This window comes from Molothrus ater, chromosome 5 (genome assembly GCF_012460135.2).
Source record: "Molothrus ater isolate BHLD 08-10-18 breed brown headed cowbird chromosome 5, BPBGC_Mater_1.1, whole genome shotgun sequence".
Taxonomy (NCBI): domain Eukaryota; kingdom Metazoa; phylum Chordata; class Aves; order Passeriformes; family Icteridae; genus Molothrus; species Molothrus ater.
Window position 1 is genome coordinate 28580968 of NC_050482.2, and position 12240 is coordinate 28593207.

General features: G+C 44.6%; 1 protein-coding gene across 1 annotated transcript in view; it reads left to right on the forward strand.

Moving 5' to 3' along the window:
• Positions 1-1547: 1547 nt before the first annotated feature.
• PDZRN4 (PDZ domain containing ring finger 4) overlaps positions 1548-12240 on the forward strand; it is a 230828-nt gene continuing 220135 nt past the window's right edge. Inside the window, exons 1-3 of the mRNA XM_036401809.2 lie at positions 1548-2189; positions 4486-4572; positions 8283-8387. Of these exons, the coding sequence (XP_036257702.1) occupies positions 1548-2189; positions 4486-4572; positions 8283-8387 (834 nt within the window). The remainder of the gene's footprint in view (positions 2190-4485; positions 4573-8282; positions 8388-12240) is intronic.

Genomic DNA, 12240 nt, shown 5'->3' on the forward strand with positions numbered 1-12240 from the left:
AATTAGTTACTCAAGGTGTCTGATTTCCTTTTTCATGTGGTAGAATGTGATTTTGATCTGCATTGAAATATTGGATTGTAGTGCATTCTCTTTGAGATGAGACACTATTTTATGGTGCATTTCATTTTCTTATGTATTTCATGGCTATGGTAATCCAACAAAAACTATGGGTTTCTCTTTGGCAAGTCAGAAAGAGTAGATTGGTCATGCTTCTCAGTAATATTTGTGTCTGTAGATGGTCTGTGAGGCATTGTGAATCTTTCTTTAAGTCAATCAGGAGTATACATAATAGATCTGCTATCCCAGATTCAGTTCTAGGGGCAGATATGTGCAGAGTTTTCCTTCTTGTTTTGGGGGGGGAAAAAAGTCTCTACTGTATTGCCCACATGATGTCTTTTTAGTCACAGAAAAGAACTGTTCATTAGAGGGTCTCAAAAGCCCCCATGGCTTTCCCAAAGGGATGCTCCTGAGATTCAGAGTTTGAAGTAGAAATTGCAGAACTGGTAAGGACACACCCTGACTCTACCTCAGAAGTTCTCAGCCAGGAAATAACCTGTGATCGAGCCTGGACAGACCAAACCTGTCATCCTTTCCAAAAATGATGGTGTCTGATCCCCACATGAAGGAGTCCACTGAAGAAACTCCTCAGAGAGCTCCATCCCTCTCTGCTCTGGGAGATTTTCCACAGGGCTGGGGGCAGCAATCTGGCCCTGTGTTTTCAATAGTGAAGTTATGTGGGGAATGTGTTAGGGGTTTCATGTTTCAGTGTATGTTGTGGGTTGTGCAGCAATGAAGGGGTAGAATCCAAGCGGCTATTGATCCTAACTACGCTTTTCTAGACTTTGCTGTGTTTTAGGTTTTCTTTAAATCAAAGTGTTGTTTATACATATGCTGTAGTTTGAGGGAGCTCAACAAGTAATTTTCTTATCCTGACTTATTTCCTTTATGGTGTGGCAACAAAGAGAGCGCTAGTACAAGGGATTTCAGGATTCTGTGCCCTGACGGATATCCCAAAACGGGAGGAAAAGAGAGGAGGAAGCCTTTTGGAGAGACCTGAAACAGGCGTGCTCACACGTGCGCGTTATTTACCAGCACAAGTGCGCATCAGTCAGAGCCTGAGCGATTCGCTGTCCCACAGCCTTTCAACTCCCTCGCTCCGTCCGCGACCATCGCCCAGCCCCGAGTGCCCCGCCGGGGACACAGCTCTCCCGCCGGGACAGTGCCCGCCCGGGGAGGGCGGTGGGCTCGGCCGGGCGGCGGCGCGTCCCCGCGCCTCGGTCCTCGCCCCGCCGCGCAGCGAGGATGCCCCGGGAGGGCGGAGGTGGTGCCGGGGCTGGGCGTGGGGCGGCAGCGCCGCGGAGAGGGAGCTAATGCGAGAGGGTGGGGAGAGCCGCCGGGATCTCCGTCTGGGCGCTGCCGCCCGCCTCTCCCGGCGCAGCCCCGCTCCTCCGCCCGCCCCTCGCCGCCGCCCGCCGGGAGCGGCTGCAGCGGCGCCGGGGCCAGGCCGGGGTCGCGGCGCCCCAAGTTTGGCGGTGCCCGGCCGCGCCATGGGCTTCGACCCGTCGCGGTTCGCGGGGCCGGTGGCGGCGGAGCTGCAGTGCGGGCTGTGCGGGCGGGTGCTGGAGGAGCCGCTGTCCACTCCGTGCGGACACGTCTTCTGCGCCGGCTGCCTGCTGCCCTGGGCGGCGCGGCGCCGCCGCTGCCCGCTGCGCTGCCGGCCGCTGGCGGCCGCCGAGCTGCGCCCCGTCCTGCCCCTCCGCAGCCTCGTCCAGGAGCTGGAGGTCAAGTGCGACTACAGCCCGCGGGGCTGCGGCCGCACCGTGCGGCTGCGGGAGCTGCCCGCCCACCTGGCGGCGTGCCGCTACGGCCCGCCCGGCCCCGCCGAGCCGCAGCCCCCGGCCCGGCACCCCTCGGGCCGCTCGCCGGGCAGCGCGGCGGGGCAGCCGCGGGCGGGCGGGGGGCACCGCTGCCTGCGGGCGCTGCGGGGCGGCGGCGCCCCGGAGCCGGGTCAGGAGCTGAAGAGGGACGCCCTGCGCTGGAGCAGGAGGGAGAAGTCGCTGCTGGCGCAGCTGTCGGCGCTGCAGAGCGAGGTGCAGCTGACGGCGCGGCGGTACCAGGCGAAGTTCGGCCAGTACATGAGCCACATCAGCAGCATCGCCCGGGACCTGGCGGGCGGCCAGCCCGGCAAGGTGAGTGCGGCGGCAGGAATTGGCGGGGCAGCGCGCCCCGGTCCGCGCCCCTCCAGCTCTGCTCTCCTCCAGCCTGCTTTTGCTTTTCCCTTTCCCGTGCCCGACTTGTGAACCACCGGCCGAGTGAACTACGGGGCGGTACGTGCCCCCGGGGTCAGCAGTCACCACCACAGCAGCTCGGAACCTAGCCCGATCCTGCCGTCCATCCTCCGGGCGATGCGAGCCGCCCCTCGCCTCTTTCGGGGAGATATAGCCGCCGGACCCTGTTGCCAGATGAAGAGTTTTATTTTTACTGATTTTTTGTAACACCTCCACTGGGGACACGCTTCTTGCCTGTCCCTCTTCGGTAGCCAGAACCCTGTGCTGCGGTGAGCCCAGCAGTGCTTGGCAGAGGCTGCGACCGAGCGCTTGCCTCGGATGGGGAAGGGGCGGGAGGGGAGATGGCTTCGCTCCTGGGCTGGCAGCTGGCAAACGGGTCCTGGCTCCTCCGATCAGGGTGTCCACATCAGACCGCTCCGCCTCGCAGGGACCCAGCTGCTCTTGCTGCTGGTTTTGCTCCAGCTGGTACTTGCGGCAGCTCAGGGGCGTGGAGCTGGCTTTTAACTTTTATTTGAGCAGCTGAGAAGTTGTCTTGAAAAACTTGAGTGTAAAATTATTGTCGACTGTGGAAAGGATGGCGAAAGGACAGCAAAGCTTTGGTAGAACGGTATGACAGCTACCGCCTCTGATAAGCAGAGGCCGGAGCAGTGCTGCGCTCTCCCCTCAGATCTGAGGGCATTGCCCAGAGACTGACACGCTCCTTAGGCAAAACAAACCATGCGAGAATTGCGGTGAGCTGGCTTCACTTGCTCTGATGGAACTGGTTGGTTTTTGATTCCTGCCTGGAAGCTCACTGTGCAGGCTCAGGCATTGCTGATTGCAGCCGTGGTGAGAAGTGTTTTAATCAAAGAATTATTCTTTCTACCTAAATCTACATGGGCTCTTGGGAAGCAAAATCCCAGGTGGAAAAGGTCTTTGCAGTGAAACTCACACCCGAAGAAGCAATGTAGTGTGCTGGGCATATGCCTGCTGCATGGAAAATGGGAAAGGGGACGTTGTTCACAGGACACCAGAATGCCTCAGAATACAGGTCTCACAGGTCTTCGTGGCATTGAGTAACTGTGTTTGAAAACTTGAGTAATTTTTTTAAGTTTCCTCTGGTTAGCTAGTCCGTGAGGTTTAGAGAGGTGTGCTCGTGCACTTGCTTCATCTCTTGGCAGATGAGATAAAGTCATGTGGAGTGGGCCAGCAGTGACTGCTGGGGTGGGGTGTGGGGGAAAGCAGTGGCTGAAGAAAGGAGGAGAGGTGTCGCGACTGCCGGTGAGGAGCTGGAGCTGGAGCTGGCGCTGGCGCTGGCGCTGGCCGAGGTGCGGGACGGGCGGGAGCGCCGCTCCCCCGCGCCGCCGGGAGGGGGCGCTGTGGGCGCTGCCGCCCGGGCATCGCCGCCGCTCAGAGCCGGGGAGGAAAACGATCCGTACAGTAAAAACACACGGAATTAAATTCAAATCTACCGTCCGGACATAAAACACGTCACTGACACAGTTAATAAAATGTGGGTTTCAGCGTAAAACAAGGTAACTTGCTGTGCTAAAGCCTCCGATTTTTAATTTTTAAAAAAATTTAATTATTGACCTGGTGCACTAAAAGAAAAGGTTTTTCTTTTCTCATTTTTAACTTTTACTCCGTTTATGCTTCTCAGTATCTGCTTTATATTTTAAGCCTTTTTTCAGAATACAACCCATATTTTTACAGATGTTTTGAATCCTTTCTTTTTGGAGAGAAAAAGTTTGGGATAAAGAGCTGTTTTTCAGCTTCACTGTATTCTTTGAAAGTTGCTTTAAAATGTGTACTGGTAGGACTTTGGGGTCTGAAAATTAGAATTTTGTGTATTTTAGTCTGTATGTTTAATGTGTTAACACTTATAGCAATTTTATGTTTATAGAGACTCCTAGGCATCTGGAGCTCTGACTTTTTCAGTGGTGCCAAGCATTTCTCACACCCAAAACCTGTCCTTTTTTTCTGTTCAGCTGAAGATAACTGGAGATAATCAGGTGTTACCTGCTAACTTTTCAGTGAATCATGACTTTTCCTTTGGTTTTGTTTTTTTTTCCAGTGCCAAGTCTTTCCAGCCTAGTTTTCCTTCAAGCCTTTTCTTATATATTCTCCAGCTAAAAATCTTACATGCAATAATGTTTTCATTTAATAACTTCTTCTTGAGACTGTGTTCTTTACCAGTGTTTAATCTCTTGTTTCTTAGGGAGGAGCGCGCAAACCATTGATGATCATGCTACACCGAGAAAACGACACTTTGGGCTTCAATATTATAGGAGGACGACCCAATCAGGTAATGCAAAAAGTAACTCTAGGTGACACTGTTAATTAAGAGTAACTTTTGATGACAGTAGGTATGGAATCTGTTCTTCAGATAGAAGTACTATTTATCATCAGGTATACCTGGAGTATTGTTTGGAGGATGTTATCTCATGAGAATTGTGTTATTCTCATTTTTTTGGAAGAGCGTTCATAGTGTTTTTTCTTTAAAAACTTAGGCTGGTTTACACTCAGTTCCCATGTGGATAATATGTATTCATGCAAACTGTTCAATGGAAATACTTGTAAAAGTCATTGTTGCAGGATTAAGCCTTTGGAATTATGTGAAGCAGCTTGCCTTTTTTTTTTTGTTTTTTTTTTTCATTTACAGGAGAGAAGAAGGTTTGCTTCTGTAGCTCAGATAGTTTAAGCACATGTCCTGTTCTCACATGCCTGCTTTCAGTTTTTCTTTATGAACTGAAACGGTTTTCACCAATACTGAATCTTAATCTCATCAGTCTAGGTTTAGAAAGTTCATTGCAAACCACAGAATATGCATAAGGATCACTAGCCCCCACTTAGAATATACACATGAATATGCTTGCTTTTTTTTTTTTTTTTTTACTTCATCTTTCCAAAAGCATTAATCAGGACTGTCATTGCATATGAAGGGTAAAGAAACCTGTTAAACTGGAAAATTAATATTTGATTAAAAAGGGTTGGTAATAATTATGTACTGATCAGGTTCTTGTTGGGGGGAGAATTGTAGCCTTCTAGTGTTGTTGAGGCGGGGAGTAGGACCCTGCCCTGTGTATTAGTTTGGCAATCTTCTGCTCTAAAGCTATATTTAGTGGTGCCAAAGAGTCTGTTCCCATCAGTCCACTCTCTATGCTGCAGTTACTGTTCCCTCTGGGTAAATATCAAGACCAGCAGTTATCAGATGATGGGGCTGTAAATCCAAAGCAAGAGTTTCTTAGATTTTTCTAGTGGAAGGATGAGACAACAGGTGGCTACAAGTTAAAACACACATGCCACGATTATATTCATATTTGAGTACAGCAGTAACAAAATTCAGACAGTCTTTATTTTGGATTGCATTGTGATGTCTCTAATTTGCATCTGTAGAACTGCAGGGAAAGGGGAGCATGTGCTCAGTTTTCTTGGGATGGCAACTGAGCTTCTTTAAAGGACTTAGATGCTGACGGTGCATACTGCAACAGTGATATGTGTCACAAACTGTCAGACTTTCCAACTTAATATTTTGTGATTTTTAAGGAGTAAATGATAAATACATGAAGGTCTGTAGCACTGTGTGTTGAGATCATTGCCAAATGGAGAAAAGGAAATTAATTTCTATAACACTCATATTTGGAGACAAATTTGTGAGGTTGTGAGGCAGGGATGGGTGTCAGGTGGTTTTGAGTCTTTGAAGTTCAGTTTGGAAATTCCTTTGTGTTCTTATTTTGACAAATGTGACTACCACAGGCTTTTGATTGGCATTTCCCAGGTATCAGTGTGACACTCAGTGTATCTGGAGCTGAGAACAGGAAAAAATGCTTGAGTTGACTCAAATAGTGAAAACACAAAGTTCTGCTGGAAAGCTTAAATAGTGGAACAGGAGTTGTTAAAGAGACAGAGTTCCTGAAGGTGCTCTGTACGTTCAGGCTGTCCAGGGAAAAAGTGCCCTTGGTTGAAACGTTGGCTCTTGCAGCAGAAGAGCAGAACAGTGATGTCTCTGTATTAGTCATCTGCTTGGGGGTGTGTTCTCCATCACATTGTGTTTTACAAGTGCAATGCAGCTTTTTTCCATTGGAAAGCAGGTGACTCTTGATGACTTGAGTAATGCACATACATACTTTCTGTTGGCTGTGTTTATTTTCAGCCCATAATAGGCATCCCCACTGTTTGCCTGCTACCTGAAGGAAGGAGGAGAGGAAAGGAATAACTCATCATAGGATCATCTTTTATTTTGTCAGAAAGGAGCTTGCCTCTCATGAGTGTGCTCCTGAGAGGTGATTCATTATTCTGAGGGAGCAAGGCTGCTTTGATGGGCCCCAGCTCTGTCTGGCTGGGAGGACTGCTTGCCCCAAGGAGGCCACATCAAAGCCAGGCTGGAGGGGGCTGTGCTGCAGGCACAGTTGCTGCACAGCCCCTGGGCTGGGTGACAGTGCTGGAGCTCAGTGTGCCTTGTGCTATGTTTTCCTATCAGAAGTGGTGGGCAGCAGCACATGCAACTGATGGGGACTACAAGCCAGACTGAAGTACCCTTTTTTTTAGACAGATCATAGATTGCTTTTGAAAAAGTCAATGAAATTTCTGATGGAAAGAAATACAGTTTTATGTGGGTGAAGATGCTATAATCTAGCTTTTTGTTTTCTCAGGTTAAAACCAAACACATCCCTCTTGTATTTTCACCATTATGCTTCTTTTATCAGAGTTTCATTTCTCACTGCCTAGATGGGAAGTCAATGGAAATCTATTTGTTCATCATTTCAAAATATTGCTAGAACTGTTACTGTGTTTCCCTTTTGCTTCTTCCCTGACATGTATGAGTCTCTGTGAAAAAGGGGGGCGGGGGGGGGGAAGGAATTTATGAAAACATAGTCTGACTAATATTTTGCTGAACAAATATTTATTGACCTTAAATCTACCTGGGTCAAGTCTCTGTAGGAATGTTGCCACGTTGTATAAAGTATGTTTTACATATGTCTTCACAGTTTTCTTAATAGAAAAAGTTATAAAGCATTGTCCCCATGAGCGTATAGGACCTAGACCTGTGCACACATGAACTTAGCTGTTGGTCAGGGATTCACCAGTCACAGAAGGAAAATGGGCATCATATAAACTGCAATCCAAAGTATAAATCAGCTGGAAAGAAATTCCTTCAGTTATTGCTAGCTAGGTTATTATTTGTATAAACACTTAAAACCCTGTAAGTAGGCAGTGATATTAGTTATTAATAATTATTTAAAACTACTTTTAATTATCATGTGATGAAATAAAGTAATTCCAGCATGTACAACAATGTCAGTTATATTGTTGCAGCTGTGCTAGATAACTTGGCTGTTTTAAATATGACCTTCTGTGAGTTGTACTTAGTGTTGCATGGAGATCAGCTGGAGATGGATTCTCTTTTTGTCCACAGCTCGTCTGTGGGGATTTCATAGTTGAGCAAGTTCTCAATCTCCCATGTGAATAGGATTTATGAGGTTAACCAGTTCCAGCCAAATCCTCTCACTGTTACGTGCCAGCTAACTCATGTCACTTTGTTCCTTGGAGCTTCATTTTCAAATGCAGTAAGGCAGTTTGCAAGCAGCAGTACTGCAGGGGCCCTTTTCCTTCTGAGAGAAACACTTGTGCATCCATTTTTATGAGTGTCTTCCACTGTGCATTTATGTGCTAGTCACTGGCTGCTCTGAAGTCTGAGGTTTGCTCCAAGTATTTCAGCTGGGATCAGATTACTGTTGCACACTGTGTCTCATTTAGACTAAAATAACCGGAAGTAAATGGATAATCTTATAAAAATTGCTGGAATAGTTCATTAATTCTGTCCTTTTGATTAATAGCTACTTTGTGTTAAGCAAGTTAAAAAAATCTCAGGAGCTTAATTCTTAATTCAAGGAGCTAAAAAATGAGCTGCATATTTCAGATGGATTTACATTTTTTAATGCTGCTGATTTTAGTACTCTCTCAATTTTTGTACTAATGTGGCCCTTTTTGCAATTTCCCTGTTGCTTGATACAGAACAACCAGGAGGAATCTGCTGAGGGAATTTATGTGTCAAAGATTTTGGAAAATGGACCTGCAGACAAAGCAGAAGGCCTGCAAATTAATGACAAGATTATTGAGGTAAGAAAGAAACCACACCAATGGATTAGTCTGTCATATTATCAGATTAATAAAGGATTTTATGGTTTTCACCCTAAGTAGGTTGTAATTTTTCCTCTTTTGCCATGTCTGAACATGATTCTTGTACACTGAACTGCTTGAACGTTTCTTAGAATTAAAGAACAAGATGGATTTTTCCAACAGGTAATAAATTTACTGGTATGGGGATTAAGCTGATCTAGGTGAATCAAAGGTGTCAACACTTAAATAGCAAGCAGTAGAAGCATTTTGTGTTTCTTTTCATTAAGTTGAGAAAGAAGATGAATGACTGAAAATTCACAGGTTTAGTGAAACTGATTTTGTCCTGTGTAGGGACTATTATTTTCATGACTCTGGGACAAGGCAGAGAAGTTGGCTTGCTAAGCACTGCTGTGAAACCTCTTTAGCAATTAGAGGAAGCACTTCCTGCTGTATGATCAGAAGGAGATCATCTGTTGTTCTCACCTGAGTCACTACAGCATTTTCATGGTCATGTAATATGCTAGCATAGAATTTTCAGTTTGCTCCTGCATTGTATGCAGTTTTTCTCATAAAATAACTATAAATAATAAAATAAATCAGTAAGTCAGTTGGAAGAATAGGGTGATGTCTAGCCTGCACGTGTACCTGTAATTAGCCCTGTTAGAAATCTCAGAGGAGCAGTTTACAAGGGTGACTGAAATGGGCTCCTTAGGGTGCTGCCAGGATGGCATTTCCCATCCCAGCTCTGACCCAACTCACAGTGACAGCACGTTCTGCTGGCTGCTGGGTTTGTTTAGGCCACATCACTCCAGCTCTGCAAGTTCAGGGGAGGCTTAGAAGCATGGTGTGAACTTGCAGTGGGATGGGTGTTTGAACAAAGACACGTGAAATAAGTGGATTGGAAGACAAATGCAGAATTCTACTGCTGGTTTCTTGTGTTATATACCTGCTAAGGACTAAAAGCATAAGCTAAGAGGGTTTGAATGCTGGCATTGCTTTTAATGTTGGGAGCCTAGAGCAGTGTGTGAAATCAAATGAATATATTTTCTTGGAAGAATAAAGCTTATGCTTTTGGCTGGCAGATAGATGTATCTCTAGGAGACACCAAGTGGGCTGAGCAGAACTGAACTTGCAAGATATCTATTTCCCTGAGGTATACAAAAGCTTGCAGATCCAATTTTTTGGTTTTTGGAACAGCCGCCTTATACTGTGAAGATCTATTTTCTTCTGACATTACTATTTCACTTACCACATTGTGTTTGGGTTGTTTTTTACAGACTGACCAGCTATGTAGCTTCATGCATTTGCTCAACACTTCCTGCTTTAATTTAATGTGCTTTTATAGTGCTTTGTTTTTTTAATGACAAAATGAAGTGTTTTTGGAAGAAGGAAGAATAAAGTCCCAAACCAACATTTATTATATGTGAGGTCAAATCTCAAAATGTCAACATAACTGATGCTTAATTTTTACTTGTTGAAAAATTTTGGCTGTAAAAAGTCATACTGAAACAGATTTCAGTTCTGTGTGATGTTATAGGTCCAATCTAGCATAAGTATTCATACAGCTCTGAATGGAGCACCATATTAATATGCAACAGCTTTGTATATGACTTTTGTATTCAGTCAAGCCTTTAAAAATATTTTGGGTTAGGCCAAAATTTCTAGTATATGTTTCAGTGTTTCCAATTTTATTAGACCAAAATAAACAGAGGAGGAGAAAAGAAGTAATTATTCCTCCATGCTAGATGCAGGAAACATCTGGAGTCAGAACACTGAATTTTTCATTTCCCATGCATAGCTATCAGTGTCTTCTTGCACTGGGATGCCCTGCCAGCTCTGATGTGGTTTGTTGTGAAAGATCATTCTGAAAACTTTTGCTGTGAGGAAAACATCAGGGTGGTGTAACTATTTCAGAAATGTTGGCAGGTATATGAAATATGAGTTTTGGTGAGAAGTTGATAGGAAGTGGGACTTCTTATTGTTTGCTTTTCCCTTTTTTGGTGATCTGATCTAATGGGTGATATTTTATGGGGCCATTCTTCAATAATCAAGAGCAGAAGGAGCCGATGTTGTTTTTAGAGCCTTTGATAGCTTAAGTCATTTGTTTGGCAATGGGATGCCCGGGGTGCTTCTAGCAATGTGTATCTAATGGGATAATGGACAGAACTATCCCCTTAAATCAGAAAATCTGTTCTCAAGGCATATTGTTAAATAAAGAAGGTAGTTTGTTTCAGTGGTTTATCACATGTTTAACAAAAATTAACTGCACATGGTTGACTGTGGTGAGTTTTGCAAATTTCAGATGACCATCTCATGGGCAACCTAGTGCAGCAAATGGATTTCACAGTCCTATGGCACTGGCAGATGGAATTGAGAACAAAGGCTGGTAGAAATAAGTAGTGTTGCCTTTTATTTTATATACATCATTATCTATGCAGCAACATTGCCAAATAATTAAGGTATTTGAAAGAATGCCAAGAGAAGGAGTCAGATTTCTTCCTTGAGGTATTTATTCTAAGTGTAAAAGTGCCACACAAATGACTGGAGTTGCTGGAAGTTTTTGAGATCTATATGCCCAGGATATAGACCCTCTGACACTTTCATTTGAAGAAGGTTGGTGTTTATTTGGGCTTTACCCTCAGGGAAGCATATTTTGTGCATGAGGACCTGAAAGCTGAAACAGATGCCTGTGTGCTGGCAGCGTGGTGGTGCTTGAGAGTGACAGGGTGACAGCCTCAGATCCCCTGTGTCAAGGGACGGCATGAGGGATGGTCACAGGACCCTTGCTGATTGTTTTCACTGTTCTGCTGAAGAACAGGTTTCAGGCAAAGTGTTATCCTCTTTATTAAAGGTTCAACCCTCTGTGAAAAAATTACTTGTTTATGCAGTGTAAAGCTGACCTGGGACAGTGATGTGCACAAGCAGCACTTTGAGATATACAGATATATATATATATATATATATATCATGTGTGTGTATGTATATATGTATATATACATACATATATGTATGTCTGTGTGTGCGAATATATATTATATATATATGTGTCTCTGTGTGTGTGTATAGATATATATTTTATATATATATATATATGTGTGTATATATATATGTATATGTTTCCAGGAATCCTATTATAAGCCCCAAGTGATCATTATTTATTCATCAAGAATAAACCCTTACGAATTACTTCTATGTAGCAGGTTCCTGCAGATGTCATGGTCTTCTGATGCTTTTAGAAGTTTAAATCCAAAAATCTAGCTCCCTTAAATTGAGACTGCATCATGTTTTCAAGGACTACGACTGTTCACCTTCTGTAAAATGCATCTCATTAAACTAGATGCAGCACTGATGTCTGTGACTCCCAACATGAAACCCTTGGATATGAGCAGATACTCGAGCTCTACCTTTTGGATCTCTGCTTTCTTCCTTTCCACCCTGCCTCTGAATCCTGTCAAGAGGAGACAAGCAGCAAGTAGTGCACAGGGATGTTTATTAGTCTGTGTAGCTCAAAGAATTCTGTTTTCATCTATGAGAAAATTATATTATTAAAGTATGTTTAGAATGGTTCTCATTTATATAGCTCAGCATCATTTTACCTCCCCTTTACTGCATGCTAATCATTCCTACTGAGTAAACTCATTGCTCATCCCTGTTCATGCTTGATTACCTCCTCAAGGCAGCATCAAGCAGCTATGACCCTTAGCAATGTTACTGATACACACAAGTGTTTCACCTGCTGTTTTATCTGTACTTATAGTTCTGAGCAGTTAATGCTGAAAGCAGCTCTTTCCATAGGGAGGAAAACTTGTATCTCAATTTGCAGACAGTTTAGCTTCACATAAATAAGGCACCA